The sequence below is a fragment of the Neolamprologus multifasciatus genome, chromosome 7 (assembly GCF_963576455.1).
Source record: "Neolamprologus multifasciatus chromosome 7, fNeoMul1.2, whole genome shotgun sequence".
Lineage (NCBI taxonomy): Eukaryota > Metazoa > Chordata > Actinopteri > Cichliformes > Cichlidae > Neolamprologus > Neolamprologus multifasciatus.
Genome location: NC_140445.1, coordinates 10,805,045 through 10,822,611, shown reverse-complemented (window position 1 = coordinate 10,822,611; position 17,567 = coordinate 10,805,045). Strand labels below are relative to the sequence as shown.

The following is a 17,567-nucleotide window of genomic DNA, read 5'->3' as shown; positions in this document are numbered from 1 at the left end:
AAATAAGACAAAACAAAATACCTCAGTGTTTAAAAAGAATCCTTTGAAGTTTTTAAGGTTTTACCATTTATTTAGGGAAACTGTTAACATTTGTATTCTCATAACGAAAATGTACATTTATCCATCCGCATAAAACATCACATGTACAGTACATCAAAATAAATACATCATCTGGTTGGTTTGCTGAGCTTGTACCAGAAAACCAATAAGTTAACTACAGCTACACTATTTACGCTGCTAGTCCAGACCCAGCAATACTGAGGCCAGTCTGTTACAGTCCATCAATTGAACTACATGTGAGAGAAATATAACAACAGTACTGCAAATCCTGTGTCAGACTGGGTAACAAATAAAAGAAAGCACTGACCTTTACTTTTTTCTAAATATTGATTTCCAGTTTACGAAAAGACAGGACCATTCATGACTCATGAATGTGAATATGAAATGGATATGTGAAATAAACCCACCTTTAGCATTCTATATGACATTTTAGAAGTTGTAATCCTTAAGATTTCAGTCCTGGGTAATTTAAGAACACTTGTGTTTACCATAGTAATAACAAACGGCGCTTTTACCAGACCATAGATGTATTAAGTAAGATCAGTGTTGCCACAAAATAATTTGTAATGCTAGTGAGCATGCTTAGCATGTTGTTTTGCTAAAGTGAATGTGTACAATACAAAGACACAAATATCAGCTAACTAGTGTTAAGTAATAGACTGATTATATAGTATAACCTTACTGAAAATATCCACACTTATCAGATGGGCTGTACCACACAGCTCCATTGGGCACTGGGCACCAACATCTGAGGTACATCTGAAACAGGTAGTCACTATAAATTCTGTTTAAAAATGTTCATATTATTGTTTCTTATTCTGCAGAAGTTCTGTATCCATTAAGCTGGTGTGCTTGCATGATGTGATAAAAATGGATGCTAAAGTAAAGTGAAATTTTACCGTACTGTTAGCATACTTTTGGAGACCACTGTATACGAAATCCTGAATCATAAACATACAAAGATGAAAAGAAAAAAACAGAGAGACTTTATGGAAATAACATAAAAAATGCTTCTTGGAGTTTCTGCAGAATTCAGTCAAAGGCTGAATTTAACAGGAACTTACTAGAAGGCTAGCTTACAACTACACAACAGGTAAAAAAAAATGTTTTCTGAAATGCTGTTTTTATCCAGTTTCTGAAACGGCCCGTGTCTATACAAACAAACCTGCATATCACAATGACTATTCATGTACACTGATCATACATGCGCTGAGGTAAATTTTTACTGAAAATAGCACACAAGTGCTAATCAGTCAAAGTTGCTTAAACACAGATAGGAATTCATCGTAAAGTAAATGCAATGGTAATGTTAGAATTACACGTGTTTGTGTGGGTTCTCTCCGGGTACTCCGGCTTCCTCCCACCGTCCAAAGACATGCAGCTTGTGGGGATAGGTTAATTGGAAAATCCAAATTGCCATTAGGTGTGAATGTGCGAGTGAATGTGAGCGCGAATGGTTGTCTGTCTCTGTGTGTTGGCCCTGCGACAGACTGGCGACCTGTCCAGGGTGTACCCCGCCTCTCGCCCTATGACAGCTGGGATAGGCTCCAGCGCCCCCCGCGACCCTGAAAAGGATAAGCGGAAGCGAATGGATGGATGAATGTTAGAATTAGCCATATCCTGAGGAAGCATGGCAATGGGAAAAGAGTACCAACAGAAGAAGAATGAAAGACATACTTGTGTGATTTCAAATATATACAGTAAGTAGTCTCTAGGTGGCAGCCATATGTGCTTCATTGTTTCACAGTCACAAGTCTCAGTTTTTAAAACTGGAGTCTTCAAACTGAAACTAGCTCAACAGCGTTTCAGAGTATAAACATTAAGCTTAATCTGGTACAGAAAAGGAACTTATAAATACATTAGAGATGTTTTTCACATTAACTGTTCTTCTGCAGTGAGAGGAACACAAAACAAAACTGCTAACCTCTATAAACCAGCTCTTTATATTTACATAATAAGGTGGATCCTTTGCAGATTTTCTGGAAATTTCTCAACATTTAAGTGGATATTTGATTAATGATACAGCACTCTGCTGTGCATACTTGTGAGTCTTGATTTCTGTGAATATCTTCTTTGTGTAAAGACAATTTGAATGCTGCCTGGAACTGGTAATTAATGTATAGAGATTACAGAATTACAGAATTTGAGACTATTCAAAGACTACTGCAGAAAAAAATCATGATAAATAGTTTCAAAAATCTGTTAAATCTTAAGGATTATAACTTCACCTCTCAAGAAAAATATACTAAAAAGTGCTTTGATACCCACATTTCTCTCATTTCCTATCCCCCCCTCCTTCATTTCCCACAATAGCCATTTTCACACATGAACTTCAGACAATTTCACAAGAACCTAACTGGAATATTTTCCATATTTTTCCTTATATGTAATACACAACAAGAAATACTTCAGAGGAATTTGTTTTTCTGGAAAATGATTCATGTGTTTTAGGTGAGAAAGTTGCTTGTATAGTGTGTGCATTAGGCAGCACATATGACACACACTCGTGCATTTACTTGCACTAGTGGGTGCACTAGTCCTGCTATCACACAGACTAGGCAGCTGGCAAGTTAATGGCTGCCTAATGTTCAATCCAACTCTCAGACCTCAATTAGATATTATCTAGAAAAGTTAGGAACTGCAGTACATGTGTGAAAATGACCCATGTTTGATGTTCTCAGATGTTATTTGGGCCTTTTCCCCATTTCCTCTATCATTCAACCTCTCCCAGACTGGTAGACTGGTTAGTTGCTGACTATCAATTGTCTTTCTCCTTTTTGGTTCAAGTAACCTCTCATAATTCCCATAATGTCTACAAAAGCTGTCACATCAGAGAAGGAGAGAACAGGATCCATCAATGCAGAAGGGGCTGGACATCATTATTTGTATTTACATCGCCTCCTCCTGGGTGGAGAAGCGAGAGAGGAGAGTGTGAAGAGTTAGGTCAGGGCGGTCAGTCTTGTCACGCTTCACAAATATCTTTTGAGAAGATTCTCATATCGATACTTCATACTCTCGAGTGTCCTGCTGTAATTGAAATGAGAATTATTAAATCAAAGGAATGGACACATTGAATGTACTCCTGCAGCTTTTACCCCACACTTGAGGTATTTGTTGTTGCAATTTTGGCAGTATCTAAATAAAATTCAATTCAATTCGTTCGAACTTAACTGAATAGCACTTACTCCTCCTGTTTCATAGAGCGGGTTGTCAAACTCTGTCTCCACAGTGATCTGTCGGTAAGGGTGAGGGTAGATAAGAGGCAGCCTTAAGTTGGAGTTATATCTGCACCTAATATACATAATGAGGAAAAAACAGACACAAAAAAACACAAATTCGGAGTTTTAGTACCTGTTCCTTCACAATGGCTCAGCGCCAGTGTGCGACTGCCAAAGACTTTGCTTCTAGTTTTCTAAGAAACAAATATGTTGCATTACTTTTGAGGTCTAGATTATGTGAAAGACCCCTAACTTTTTGCTACAGTTATAGCAGTGAGTTAAAAGGTGACACCAATGGGGTTCTGACCAAGAGCCTGCATAGTATGAGCTGTGACCCAGACTGTGCTAATCAAACAAATGTTATCAAGACAATAACAGTTAGAAACAATTAAGGTCTCACCCTTGTATATAAATTTCATGGTCTAGGATCTTACCGAGTGACATAGACGTACACTCCTCCCAGCAGCACAGACAGCAACAGAATGAGGATGAAAATGGCCAGTGCTATGTTTCCTCCATCCAAAGGGGAACCTGCAGTCGCTTCTGCAACTGACAGACAAAACATGAATAAAACAAGGTTTATTTAACTGCAGATCATTATCCAGAGAATACATAAATCTTCTAAAGGTTTCATTAGAGGTTGTTTAGCAAACATAGGTGGATGCTCTGTGAAATCACATGGATAAACACAGCTGGAGGTAGAAACAAAACATGGGAATGAAGTTGATGCAAATGCAGGGAGAGCACACAGATAGGTAAAGCTTTGTTGCCTGTGAGGTGGTTTGTTTGAGGGGTTTTTTTTGTAATTCTATAAAACAGACTGTGTAGGGTTTTAGCCCACAGCACATACTGTACACAGACACTCACCTTCCAAAGCATGGTTGCCAAAGCAGTCTTGGTTGGCTGCAAGACATCATTCTGTCAGTCAGTGCATATGAAAATTGACATAACTTTTTATGTTGAATTTGTTTACATAACGTTCTCTTGAATTGTATGTTCGCTAATGCCCACTCTTCCTATTGTTAATATCTGTCAAGCTTTCTTTTCCTATGTATTCCAATTCAACCCTGTCTCACAGCAATTTGTGAAATAGGAGACTATGTAATATTTAATTGATCAGTTTTATTTAATCCATCAACATTAATTCCATGGGATTATTTTTGTTTCAGTTTAAAGATTGAGGTTTGGGTTAAACAGAGCTATTAAGCAAGTAAGAGATGCTTGTTTTTTTCCAGAAAAGGTGACTCATGGAGCCTCAGTAATTTCCAGAATTTAGCAATAAGCCCCAGCCAAACCATAATGCTGGTCCATTGTGAATATGGTATAACAAAATGATACTTGCACAATATTCAGTGACACAGCCAGCTATTTTTGTGATAAATGTCTATAAATAAAAATTCACAGAGCATATTAAAGATTTCTTGTTTTTAGGCTTTGCAATTTTATGGAATGTTACCATTTGTATTATGTGGCAGCTCAGGTGATGGTAAAAGCAGAGGGAAGGTGAAAGACCCAAAAGATGTTTTAAATATGCCTCCAGCTTTGAAAAATTAACCATATACAGTAAAAGAATCAAAAATAAATTATGAATTAAACTAAATATCACACTAATCCAATTAATCACTGTATTAGTACATATTAACTGCACAAATTCATAGTGACTAGTGACACTTTGTTTAACATGGACAACTAATTCATTACTCTAAAGTAATCTGGGTAATAAAAAAAAAAACACATTATGTCCTGCATTTACCTGTCCAAGCCTGCACAGGTATGTCCAACATTTTCTGTATTTTTCTCTCTCCTAACTCTCTCTGAGCTTGGGAACCTTCAGGAGGATTCAGCCTGAAAATTCCCTGCAGTGAGACAGCACTCTGACCCTGACACTCATCTCCTTGAGTTTTCAGCACAACAGCAAAAACTATACAAGGATAACAGCATGGAAAAGACATGCAAAAACTTTGACATGGCCTTCATTTTCCTAGATTATTGGAGATTTACATAATGAATTAATAATAGTATATAGGCTATACACATAGATAGCTACTGGTAGACCAAGCAGTCGCCCGACACTGCAATTGTAGGCTTACCAACCTGTGCACTGCCTGGATTGATAACAAGAAGGCCTATGACTCGATGTCCCACACCTGGATCCTGGAATGTCTAGAATTGTACAAGATCAACAGGACCCTAAGGGTCTTCATCAAGAACGGGGATGGGAATGTGGGGTACAACACTAGATGCCAACTTCAAGCCCATAGCACAAGTCACCATCAAGTGCAGGATCTACCAAGGACATACTGGCCCCACTGCTGTTCTGCATAGACCTGAACCCCCTCAGTGAGATCTTTAACAAGACTGGCTATGAATACCGACTACAGAATGGAGCAATTGTCAACCATCTCCTCCACATGGATGACATCAAGCTGTATGCCAAGAGTGAAGAAGACATAAATTCACTGATCCACACCACCAGGAAATAAAGCAATGACATCGGAATGTTGTTCGGACTGGAGAAGTGTAGTCGGATGATAACAAAGAGAGGGAAGGTAGTCAGAACTGAGGGGATCGAACTACCAGAAGGCAACATTGCAGACATAGAGGACAGCTACAAGTACCTTGGGATCCCACAGGCAAATGGGAACCATGAAGATGCTGCTAGGAAAGCTGCAACCACCAAGTACCTGCAGAGGATCAGGGAAGTCCTGAGGAGTCAGCTGAACGGTAAGAACAAGATCTGGGCTATCAACACCTACGCCCTGCGCGTGATCAGGTACCCTGCTGGGATAATAAGCTGGCCAAAGGAGGAGATAGAAGCCACTGACATCAAGACCAGGAAGCTCCTGACCATGGATTGAGGGTTTTACCCCAAGTCCAGAACCCTGAACCTGTATGCTAAGCAGAAGGAAGGAGCCAGGGGACATCAGGAATACATCAGGAAGATAGCCCCAATCGACCACGTGCTGAGTGAATACCTCAGGCAGCAATAAACCCGAGGAAGTGGAGGAACCATCATGGCAGGACAGGCCCCTGTATGGTATATACCACCAGCAGATAGAGGAGGTAGCTGACATCCAGAAATCCTACCAGTGGCTGAACAAAGCCGGACTATAAGACAGCACAGAGGCACTACTCATGGCAGCACAGGAACAAGCTCTGAGTACAAGATCCATAGAGGCTGTGGTCTATCATACCAGACAACACCCCATGTGCAGGCTGTGTAAAGATGCCCTTGAGACAATCCAGAGCATAACAGTAGGCTGCAAGATGCTAGCAGGCAGGGCATATGTGGAATGCTATGCAGGACAATACCATAACCAAGTGGCCAGCATAATATACAGAAACAAGTTCCGACATTAAAATAGGAGACTTCCAGAAACAGACGGATAAAATGGTGATGGCTAACCAACCAGACATAGTGGTGATAGATAAGCAGAGAAAGATGGCCGCAGTGAGAGATGTAGCAATTCTGAATGACATGAGAAGCTGGAGAAGTACCAAGGGCTCAGAGAAGAGCTCAAGAACATGTGGAGGGTGAAGGTAACAGTGGTCCCAGTTGTAATCAGAGCACTAGGTGTGGTGACTCCCAAGCTAGGCGATCCCAGGAACAACATCAGAGATCTCGGTCCAGAAGAGCGCAGTCCTTGGAACAGCTAAGATACTGCGCAGGACCCTCAAGCTCCCAGGCCTCTGGTAAAGGACCCGAACTTGAAGGATATATATATATGTATATATATATATATATATTGTGGAGGTAAACACAGACGACACGAGAGCTCTCGATTAACACTGCTCGTTTATTACTCATCACCACACAACTGAACACTTTTCCCTCCAAAACACAGCAACAACACTTCCTGAGAACTGGGTGTGAGTGGAGCCCTCCAGTGGTCCACCACACATGTCCCCCCCGAACACCCAGTAGGGTTATCCCCTAGTCCAGAACCCTTGCTTTAATTAAACGTCCAGAACGGCTGAACCGGGGAGGTGGAGAGCTGGCGGAGGGGAAACGAGCCTGAGGGCCAGGCTGGCATGGGCGGTCAGGAAAAACTGAAGATAGCTCGGGCCCTGCCAGGTGGGGGGCGCTCCCAGAGGAAGAAGCAGGGTTGTCCAGTCCAGTGGAAGGCGGGCGGCCACGGCGGGGGGCCTGTGCCGGCACCACCTGATCATCCAGAAGCACATGTGCTGGTTTAAGTCTGTCAATAGAAACAGCCTCCTGCCGACCCCCAAAATCCAAAAGGAAATGCTTCTGGCCCGGTTGAATAACCCTAAAGGGGCCGTCGTACAGTGGACGCAGCGGAGGCCTATGAGCGTCATACCTGACAAAAACAAACTGTGAAGAGTCCAACAACCTCGGAACAAAGGTGTCGGGCACACAATGGTGCACTGGGCCAGGAAGAGAAAATGAGTCTCTTGGGGGACGGAGAGACAGCACAGAGGGAGCGAAGCACGGGGGTGGGCTCTCAGGCAAGAATTCCCTGGGGACCCGGAGGGGCTGACCGAGGACAAGTTCAGCCGGGGAAACCCCAAGGTCTTCTTTAACCGCGCAGCGCAACCCCAGTAAAACCCATGGAAGGCGGTCAACCCAGTTGCCATCTGTGAGAGAAGCACGGAAAGCGGCCTTAGGCGACCGGTGGAAACGTTCGCACATCCCGTTGGCCTGCGGGTGGTACGCAGTGGTTCGGTGGACCTTGACCCCCAGGCCGTCAGCCATGGCAGACCAAAGCTCGGAAACGAACTGGGGGACCCTGTCTTAGGTGATGTCGGCGGGGGGACCGAAACGCGAAACCCACGTTGACAAAAATGCCCTGGCCTCTGCTGCTGCTGTAGTGGACGCCAGAGGCACTGCCTCAGGCCAGCGGGTTGTGCGGTCCACTACAGTCAAAAGGTGCGTGAAATCTTGTGACTGCGGCAGAGGACCCACCAGATCCACATGCACATGATCAAAACGCCTCCCTGGAACGCGGAAGGATTCGAGGCGCGCCTGAGTTGGTCAGCGGTCATAGCCTCAAAGTCTATGCCAACATAAACGGGAGAAACCAGCACGCGGGATAGACAGTTGGACTTATCAGCCACGTGCTGAATGTCAGTTGTGAACTCGGAAATGGCTCCCAACTGGCGCTGCTGGTGCCTGCTCCACGGATCAGAGACCTTGGACATCGCGAATGTCAAAGGTTTATGATCGACGTACGCGGTGAAGCTCCGACCCTCGAGAAAAAAACGAAAATGCCGTGTCGCAAGGTGCAGGGCCAGCAACTCCCTGTCAAAAATGCTATATTTGCGCTCACTGTCCCTAAGCGTGCGACTAAAAAAAGCGAGTGGTTGCCAGACACCGGAGACCCGCTGTTCTAACACTGCACCCACCGCCACGTCCAACGCGTCGGAGGTCAACGCAATCTCCGCCGACGGAAAAGGGTGGGCCAGCAGGGCGGCATTTGCCAGCGCGGTCTTGGCCCCAGAAAATGCCTGGATGCATTCAGGGAGCCAATCAATCGGGTCCTTAGCTGTTTTACCCTTCAAGGCAGCATAGAGAGGCTGCAGCAGGTGCGCAGCTCTGGGGAGCTATATATATATATATATATATATATATATATATATATATATATATATATATATATATTTTATTTTATTTTATTTTTTTAATTTAAGCCTGTATGTATACTTCTGACTTCTGACAGTTCAAAGACATCGTTAGAAACCCCATATTTCCATTACATTCATGTGCATGATGGGTGGATATAAACGTCTGATCGCAACTTTACAGGAGTTAGTGTTCTTGTGAATCAGAATAATCCAAAGCCTCTAAAAAATTTCTATAATAACGTATATTAAAATAAAATGTCCTTCAAAAATCTCACCCCTGCAGAGTGGAAGTGGGCCGCTCCAAAAAGAAGGATTTCCAAGGATGCATTTAATTGCAACCTCTCCTATGAGCTCGTAACCTTGGTAACAGACAAAGGTTAGGGACTCGCCAGGCAGGTAAAGTCTCTTGGACAGGATCTGGTAGCCGTTGTCAGGGAGACCGGGGTTTTCACAGGAAACAGAATCCTCAGCTAGATAAAAAGAAGAAAGAAAAAGAAACTGCATGGAACTCATTGAGTTTCTCAGCACAAATCAGAGGTTTCTGCGTCATAGCTCAACTGACAGGTTTTGACAAACCCTGGCTGAGGTGACATGACTCACGGATAATCTCCGCCTCCACCTCCAGGTGGCTGAGGGTTGATTGCTATGGTGCATTAGCATCACATTTACATATCAAACACTTCACCCAAACATTAATAACCCTGAAAACACACACACACACGCAAATATCATGACTGCTGAGATAAAATGCGAGTGATGAAGCATCGTCTCTGGCATGCAGAGACGCTGTGATCTTTGTCAGCAGAGGAAAGAGAGAGCCAGGCCTTTTTTGCAAGAAATCACACAAACCCACTCATTTTGGACTGAAAAAAGCAGGGAAAAGAGCCTCTTATCTTCAGTTAAGTGTCATATGCGACTCCCTATCCAGTTGATAGGCTTCTGAAATTCTGATGCTACTAGTAAACTACGGGACCCTTCAGCTCACCAGTTTGCTAAAATACATATCAGCAATTGCCGGTTGAGAACTGACTAACCTCCCATGTCTTCTTTTATGTCTGGAAACATTCTTTCAAATACCCACAGACACAGTGAGGCAGATGAGATGTCCACACAGGCGTTCCTGGCTCACGTCCATAGCATGTGATAGTGGCGCCGCCCTGTAGGATGAAGCCTGTGTTGCAGCTATACTGAATGGTTGTCCCCACTAGGAGTTTCGGGTCAGACAGGGTTCTGGTAGCATGCTCAACATGGCCAGGATCTGAACAGTACATGACTGAGAAAAAAGACAGCAGAGACTGTGATGAATGATAAGAGATATAATTTTATAAAAACAACAATACATTTTGATAAAAAATAAAATAAGCCCAGAGATAGACACTATTATATGCCCAAGAGCAGAGCAGGTACAATCTACATGAATGTACTTGCTAGGGCTAATTTTTTTAATTCAAGGTAACTTGTTTGAGATCCAAAATGCACAAATATGGTTCCAAGCAGTAAAAGTTACATATGTGTGAGGATGCTCTCCACAGTGCCTGAATAGAAAGTCCTGAGGATCACTGGAAAGACCCCGAACTTCCTCAGTTGTTGGAAATGGTACAGTCACTGCCTAGCCTTTTTGGACTGGACCTTAATGTGAGCAGACCATGTCGGGTCTGAGGAGATGTGGACACTGAGATACTTGAAGGACAACACCCTCTCCACTAGAGCGCTGTTAATGATAAGGGGCTTGTAGACTTGGTGTTTACTCCTTCCTAAGTCCACCACCAGCTCCTTGGTTTGCAAGACCAGAAGGTGGCTGTCCTGACACCACAATGCCAGGTTCGTCACCTTGTCCATAAAGGCCACCTCATCGTTGTTGGAGATGAGGCATAACACCACTGCGTCATCAGCAAACTTCACAATGGTATTGGAGCCATGAGTGGCCACACAGTCAGAAGTATAGAGGGAGTACAGCAGCGGTGAGATGGTGGTGATGCTGTCAGAGACACACCTACCCTCGCAAATGGAATGCAAAGCGTCAGTTGCAGTGGTGTAAGGCACACCGCTACTGGACCCTAGAGCAGTGGAAAGGCCTTCTCTGGAGCAACAACTTACACTTCTTCATCTGGCAATCTGATGGATGAGTATGGGTTTGGCAGTTGCCAGGAGAGGGGTACTTCTCTGGCTGCACTGTGCAAAGTGTATAGTTTGGTAGAGGGGGACCATAGTGTGGAGTTGTTTTTAAGTAGTTGGGCTTAGCCCCTTAGTTCGAGCTTACCAAGACATTTTGGACAATTTCATGCGCATGCGCATGATAATATTGATGAATCACACTGATAAATGAGGCCCATGGCAGTAGATGAATGGCCAATTTGTCAACAACTATATTAAAAATTCCTCCTGTAGGGACCAAGGAAATACCTAAAATTAATTAATTCCATGAAGAACAGATAAAGGTTATTGTACAAACTAATAAAACAAGCAGAACTGACTTTTTTCACAGAATGGGGGTTGTGAGCTCCAGGAAAGATCCAGCTGACAGGTGAGAGTCTCTCGCCCCACCAGGTCATAACCAGGATCGCACTGGTAGGTTATACAAGCCCCTCGCACAAGTGCAACATGGGATGTTGTCTTCCAGCCATTCTGGATCTCAGGCAGATCTGGACAAGAGTCGTTTCGAGACACCTCTGACAAGAGTCACAAGACAAGAGACATTCTGATTAATGGCTTTATTATTACGATGCCAATATATATTGTTCAGGCTTAGTTCAGGTAGCTGAAAGTCAAGAAAAAAAAACAAGTCAAGACAACAGCACAGCTGATTTCCATGTAAATAGTGAATATTTTTGTATTACTATCTAAAATAACACACATTCGTACTCCGATGGATGCATTGGAGAGTGACTAATATCTTGCCAAGGATATCAAGGATATTTGGCATGCAGACTAGAGGGAGCCAGGGATCAAACCACCAACCTTCCGATCAGTAGATGATCTGCTCTACCTCCTGAGCTACAGCCACCCCAATATGATAGAATATGATGGAAGTATGGATTTCCTCAGTGATGGACTGTCTTCAAATATCAACTCTCCAGTACATTCACTCTGGCACAGACACCTTGCTACTAAAGCTGCTGATGAAAAGACAGAGTTTAAATTCAGATTTCCACTGAAGGCGTCCTCAACAAAATTATTAAAAGCTCTCAGGTAATTGTCTTGGCTGTATTGATGTACCACCAGTCATAATTTTGGGGGGTTGCTGCAAAGTAACAGAATGCATTTAAATGAACACATTCTCATGTGACTCTCTGCTGCTGCCTTACTCCAGCAGATTCTGGACACTTAAAGCGCCTTGAGGCGACATTTGTTGTGATTTGGCGCTATATAAATAAAATTGAATTGAATTGAATTGAATAAAGTCATACCTTTGAGTTAAAACAATACAAATGGCTGACTTTGTGCTCCCTCAAAGAGTTCTAATGAAAGAAAAAACAAATACAACACTGTGCATAAATGATGAACATAGCCAGCTTAGACAACACATCTTGAAGCCTCAATGTTAGCACTTTGGCATCAACGCATTAGCATCGTGCTGTTCAAACTATTTTGCAATGACTCTCACTTTTGTTTTTTTGGTGAAGAAGCAAACACCTTTAGGCAAGGTATTTGTTATGTTGTTATCTAATGCTAGCAAGATTGATTACCAACTTGCGTTAAAAAAAAAAAAGCAAGAACTTCTATCAATTGGCACTTCACATTGATGTTGTTTTTTTGGTCTCAGGGTATGCCACTGTTTTGCTGTCTCACAATATTTCACTGCTTTCAATTTCATACATTACAGTAACTAGTTTTCTCCTAATATTTTTACTTTCCTATATAAGATTTTTACTTTAATCAATCAAAAAAGACTAAAATTCTTAACAAAATTGTTAATAATTAAATACTATCACACTATGTTAAGAAAATCCAAACATATGTATTACGTTACAGAGATATCTAATGAAGTTACACAGGTGGGTCTTCACCCTTTTTTCCACCTGAAGGTAGGGTAATGAGCCAAAGTAGTACTTAGTCTTCCCTCATTGAAGGACATGAAGAAGAAGAAGGAGAAGAAGAAGAAGAAGAAAAATCCATAGAAATATCATATTTTTGATTTATTAGGTCAGTGAGCTTGTGACAGCGGTGTTAAAGGATAGTTGCTGACCAAGTGCAAACCATGAAGCCCTTGGGAAGTATTGAGTGTGTGTAGGATTAACACAAGAACAAGGGTTTAGTTTTAGCCTAGCACCTCTTCCTGATTATAAAAATTATATTCCTTTATTATCACTATACTTAGGCATTGTACAGCAAAACTGGAGCAGAGCTAGCATGCATACATTCTTACATGCTTTCACTCAGCATTCCACAGAATAAAATAACAATATAATAAAATTGAGAGTATAATAAAATAAAATAGTAAATGTAAAAGTATAAATACACACAAATACAGTTCTGCAAAACTCAATGAAAGGATATTGCACTTGTCAAAGAAGGATATTGCACTTATGTCTTTTTACGCATTGCATGCTCCCTATGACAACACCACCAAACACTTTTTTTGAAGTACTTTTTCAACACTATACTGAAAATTAAATATATTTATTAATATCCGTTAATATAATCTTATATGTGGAAAATAAATGAATATACCTTAAACTTGCATTATGTCTAGACTATGTCTATGACTGATTCTATAGAAGTCTATGATCTGACTGACAATCTGTGTTTTGTGAGTTCACGTTCTTAGCTGATGTTTCACATCATCCCATAAAGAATGTGATGTTCATTTAATAAATTTTACCTTCATTTGGAATAAGAAAGAAAATACACTAGAACCTTTTCTAGGCATTTTTTAAAAATGTTTACAAGTTTTAAAATTATTTTAGTATTAGAGTATTTTCCAGGTCATTGCTGATTGTTGACAGTATATAGCACTGATACCAACTGTTACTCCTACTTATTACCACTTAATATACTGTCATTGTTTTAGGTCGTCGTACCAGTATTTTGAGTTTCCTGTGTTTTGTTGATTGTTTTATATTTTGATGATGATATTCAAGTCTCACTAGTCAATCTTGAGTTTATTCTTTCCAAGTTCTTGAGTTCCCTTGTATTCACAGTTTAGTTTCTTGTTAGGTTACTCTTGTGTCTTGGTCTCTCCCCTGTGTTGCCTGTATGTGACAAGAGTCTGTGTCAAGTCATTGGTGTTTAAATCTTTTTCCATCCATGTCCCTCGCACTCCTCCTCCATGTTTCTCGTTCCCTCCTTCTGTATTTTCTTTGTCACCAATTTTTGTATATATTGTCTCAGTTGTCCCTTGCCCCATTTGCAAGTCTCTGCTCAACTCAATAAGTCAAAAACAATCAATAAAACATAATTGATTTGAATTGTTTAAGTCATTTGAAAAACTGCTTATATAAAAAATAGTGATTAGTGTAGCTTTAAAGAGGCTGCATTGAAAATTTGTCTATGGTACATCTGTAACATGGTGAGAAGCCCTCAGACATCATGAATTAATTACACAGAATGAGATTCAATGAGATCAATGCATTCCTCATCATTGAGTAGGTTTTTTTTTTAAACAAATTGATTTGATCTTGGATTGGATCATCTGATCTTTCCAGCATTAAAGTGTGCAGTTCAAACCTTCCTGCTATGTTAGGTCTTGGGCAGATCTGCCTTTTTATTTTAATAATACAAAGAGGAACAAAGCTGGCATGGACACACTTATTTTTGTAACTGTCTTAATGGCATAGATTTTTGTATAAGTTGCCCTTTCTGAAGGCAAATTTTGGGAGACAACCATTTAAGTCCTCCAAATGAGACTTAGGAAGACTTATAAAGGACTGCAGTGAAAATCACTTTATTCTATTTGGACTTCTTCTCCGATGTCAGTATTGAAAAGTAGTTCATACATAATATAATTATGTGATCAATCATATACAGCATTGTCTATACTTTTTTAATGCAGATAGACCTTATCACTTCATTTCAATTTTAATTTTATGTAGCGCCAGATCACAACAGTAGTTGCCTCAAGATGCTTTAGATTTTTATATATATCGAACACAATATTAAGCTTGCTTTGGCCTGCATACGGTTGCAGCTTCCTCTACAAGCCAATCTGCGACCCACCTCCACCCCATGTCATTTCTCACTCATGTCTGTTATCATTCATGACTCATTTTGTCACGGTTCTGGGTCAGTTTCGACCCAGTATTTTGAGTTTTGATTGTTAGTTTATTTTTGAATAATTGTCGTGGTTTTGGGCGCTATGAGTATTATTATTATTATTAGAATTCTATGTTTCTGTTTATTCATGTTAAGGATTTGTTCTCGGTTGTATCTCACGTTTGGTTTAGTTCAGGTTCCATGTGTCATTCTCTGTCTGTCTCTCAGTGTCAGGTCTGCGTCTTGGTGTAGTGTTCTCGTTTCCTGTTTTATTGTGAAGGTTTGCGTCTCATGTGAGTGTGTTCAGTTTTCCCTCTGTCTCATCTTGTTGATTATTCCCAGCTGTGTCCACCACCTGTGTGTAATTCCCGTGTTTCTCTGTGTGTATTTAAGTCGTGTCCTCTGTCATTGTAGTTGCTGGTCCGTCTGCGTTCCCACCATGTTTCATCCGTGTGTTCCCTGCCGTCACCATCATGTACCATCGTCTTCCTTCCTTTGTGTTCAGGTTCGTGTTCTTGTTCATGCTCTGTAGTTTAGTTGTCCCAGTATAGTTTAGTTTTCCGTTTTGCCGTTTGCCTCTCTATATTTTGTGTTCAATAAATCACCTTCACGACTGCCTGCGTTTGGATCCTCTTTTTCCTTTTCCACACGGCTCTTCTCACTCGCCGTGACAGTACGGACCAGCCAGATATGGATCTAGCGGCATTCACCCCACCCACGGAGCTTCGACAGCTCATAACGGACTCAGTGTCAAAATTAATCAACCTGTGGCTTGAGCATGAGGGAGAAGCGTTTCTCTACGTTCTGGAAGTCAGGCTACAACAGCTTATTTTAGATTATCCCTGGCTATTGGACTCACTGCACCCGCTCGTGCAAAACTTCATTCTCCACGAACTACACCTCCACCCCCCCGCCGCTACTGCTCGCCCGCTCGCTTCAACGGAGGACGTGCCATCCGTACCGCCGGATGAGGAGTTACCCGGCCCGTCGGAGCCGTCTCCACGGAGGAAGCGACGTTTGCGCCGCCGGCGCGCCACCCCACAGCCGGAGTTCAGAATGTCAGAGCAGCCGGCTGTGGTGAGTAAAAGGGACATTTTGTTGACTCTGTTGCTTCTGTGACTGTTTATTCTGGGGCTATTTTTTTGTGCTTCGACTGAGGATAACATTGATTTCTCACCCATGGCCATAGCCTCTAAGACCGCCTGTTCTGAACCCTCGTTCCATGTTTATGACCGTGTCCGCTCCATTGTCCCATCCTCACTTCCATCCCAGTCAAATGCCAGGCCTGTAACACTGCCCCCAGTTCAGTCAGCAGCCACGCTGCCCCCAGTTCAGTCAGCAGCCACGCTGCCCCCAGTTCAGTCAGCAGCCCCGCTGCCCCCAGTTCAGTCAGCAGCCCCGCTGCCCCCAGTTCAGTCAGCAGGCCCGCTGCCCCCAGTTCAGTCAGCAGGCCCGCTGCCCCCAGTTCAGTCAGCAGGCCCGCTGCCCCCAGTTCAGTCGCCACTAGCTCAGCAGCCTACTCACTCATTCATTCAGTCTTCATCCTCACCGCCGCATTACAAGCAGGGAACACACTTCATACAAACTTTTGCTGGTTCTCTTAAGCTGACCATCTCTGAGACAATTGCTCCCTCTAGGGCCTCCCCAGAGGCTGGGTGTCGCTCATCAGCCAACTCTGGACCCCTAGAGGTCAAGACGCCAGCGCCAGCAGCTCACCCGGAGGACTCACCAGAACAGTCTCGGCTCTCAGCCCCCCCCCCGAGAGTTCAAGTGAGTCCACCCGTCCGCTTCCGTCCTCTGCTGAGTGTCTTGGGGAACACTTTCAGCCCTCTGAGGACTGCATCCCACTGTTGCTGAATGAGTCTAGCCACTGTGCTGCTCAGTCCCAGCCAGTGTCCACACTGGCAGAGGTCTGCGTACCGTCTGCTTCAGTGTCTTTTTCCACTGGAGGGCCCGAGGAGCCCGTCCAGTCTCAAGCCACGTTAGCTGGAGGGCCCGAGTCGCCCATCCAGCCTCGAGTGTCGTCTGCTGGTGGGTCTGAGGAGCCCACCCAGCACCACGCCTCGTCTGCTGGGGGTCCTGGAGGACCCAGCAAGCACATCCTCACGTCTGCTGACGGTCCGGGGAAGTTTGTTCAGCCACCACCTGCTGAATCATCCCCTGTGTCTCCTACACCGTTGCCTGCATCCACATCACCTCCTGCAGCATCACCGCCGTCAGGTTCCGCAGCCGTCCCGCTGCCGTCAGGTTCCACAGCCGTCCCGCTGCCATCTTCATCCACGCCTGGTCCAGCCTCTGTGTCTTCATCCACGCCTGGTCCAGCCTCAGCTCCGCCTTCGTCTGGTCCAGCCTCAGCTCCGCCTTCGTCTGGTCCAGCCTCAGCTCCGCCTTCGTCTGGTCCTGCCTCGTCTGGTCCTGCCTCGTCTGGTCCTGCCTCATCTGGTCCTGCCTCATCTGGTCCTGCGGTTGCGACACTGCCGTCAGAGCCCGGTCGGCCTGTTCTGCCTCGCCTCT

General features: G+C 43.3%; 1 protein-coding gene across 4 annotated transcripts in view; it reads right to left on the bottom strand.

Annotated features, from left to right (window-relative positions):
* Nucleotides 1-2,518: 2,518 nt before the first annotated feature.
* The window catches only part of sez6l (seizure related 6 homolog (mouse)-like), a 105,507-nt gene continuing 90,458 nt past the window's right edge, over nucleotides 2,519-17,567 (bottom strand). The window contains exons 11-17 of one of the 4 annotated variants that reach the window (XM_085168134.1): nucleotides 11,336-11,530; nucleotides 9,943-10,134; nucleotides 9,137-9,331; nucleotides 4,146-4,181; nucleotides 3,713-3,827; nucleotides 3,246-3,351; nucleotides 2,519-3,087 (exon numbers count right to left, since the gene is read on the bottom strand). In XM_085168134.1, the coding sequence (XP_085024260.1) occupies nucleotides 3,055-3,087; nucleotides 3,246-3,351; nucleotides 3,713-3,827; nucleotides 4,146-4,181; nucleotides 9,137-9,331; nucleotides 9,943-10,134; nucleotides 11,336-11,530 (872 nt within the window). In that variant the 3' untranslated portion in view covers nucleotides 2,519-3,054. Of the gene's footprint in view, nucleotides 3,088-3,245; nucleotides 3,352-3,712; nucleotides 3,828-4,145; nucleotides 4,182-9,136; nucleotides 9,332-9,895; nucleotides 10,135-11,335; nucleotides 11,531-17,567 lie in introns of those variants that run through there. The other 3 variants (XM_085168135.1, XM_085168136.1, XM_085168138.1) reach the window with 3 other exon arrangements.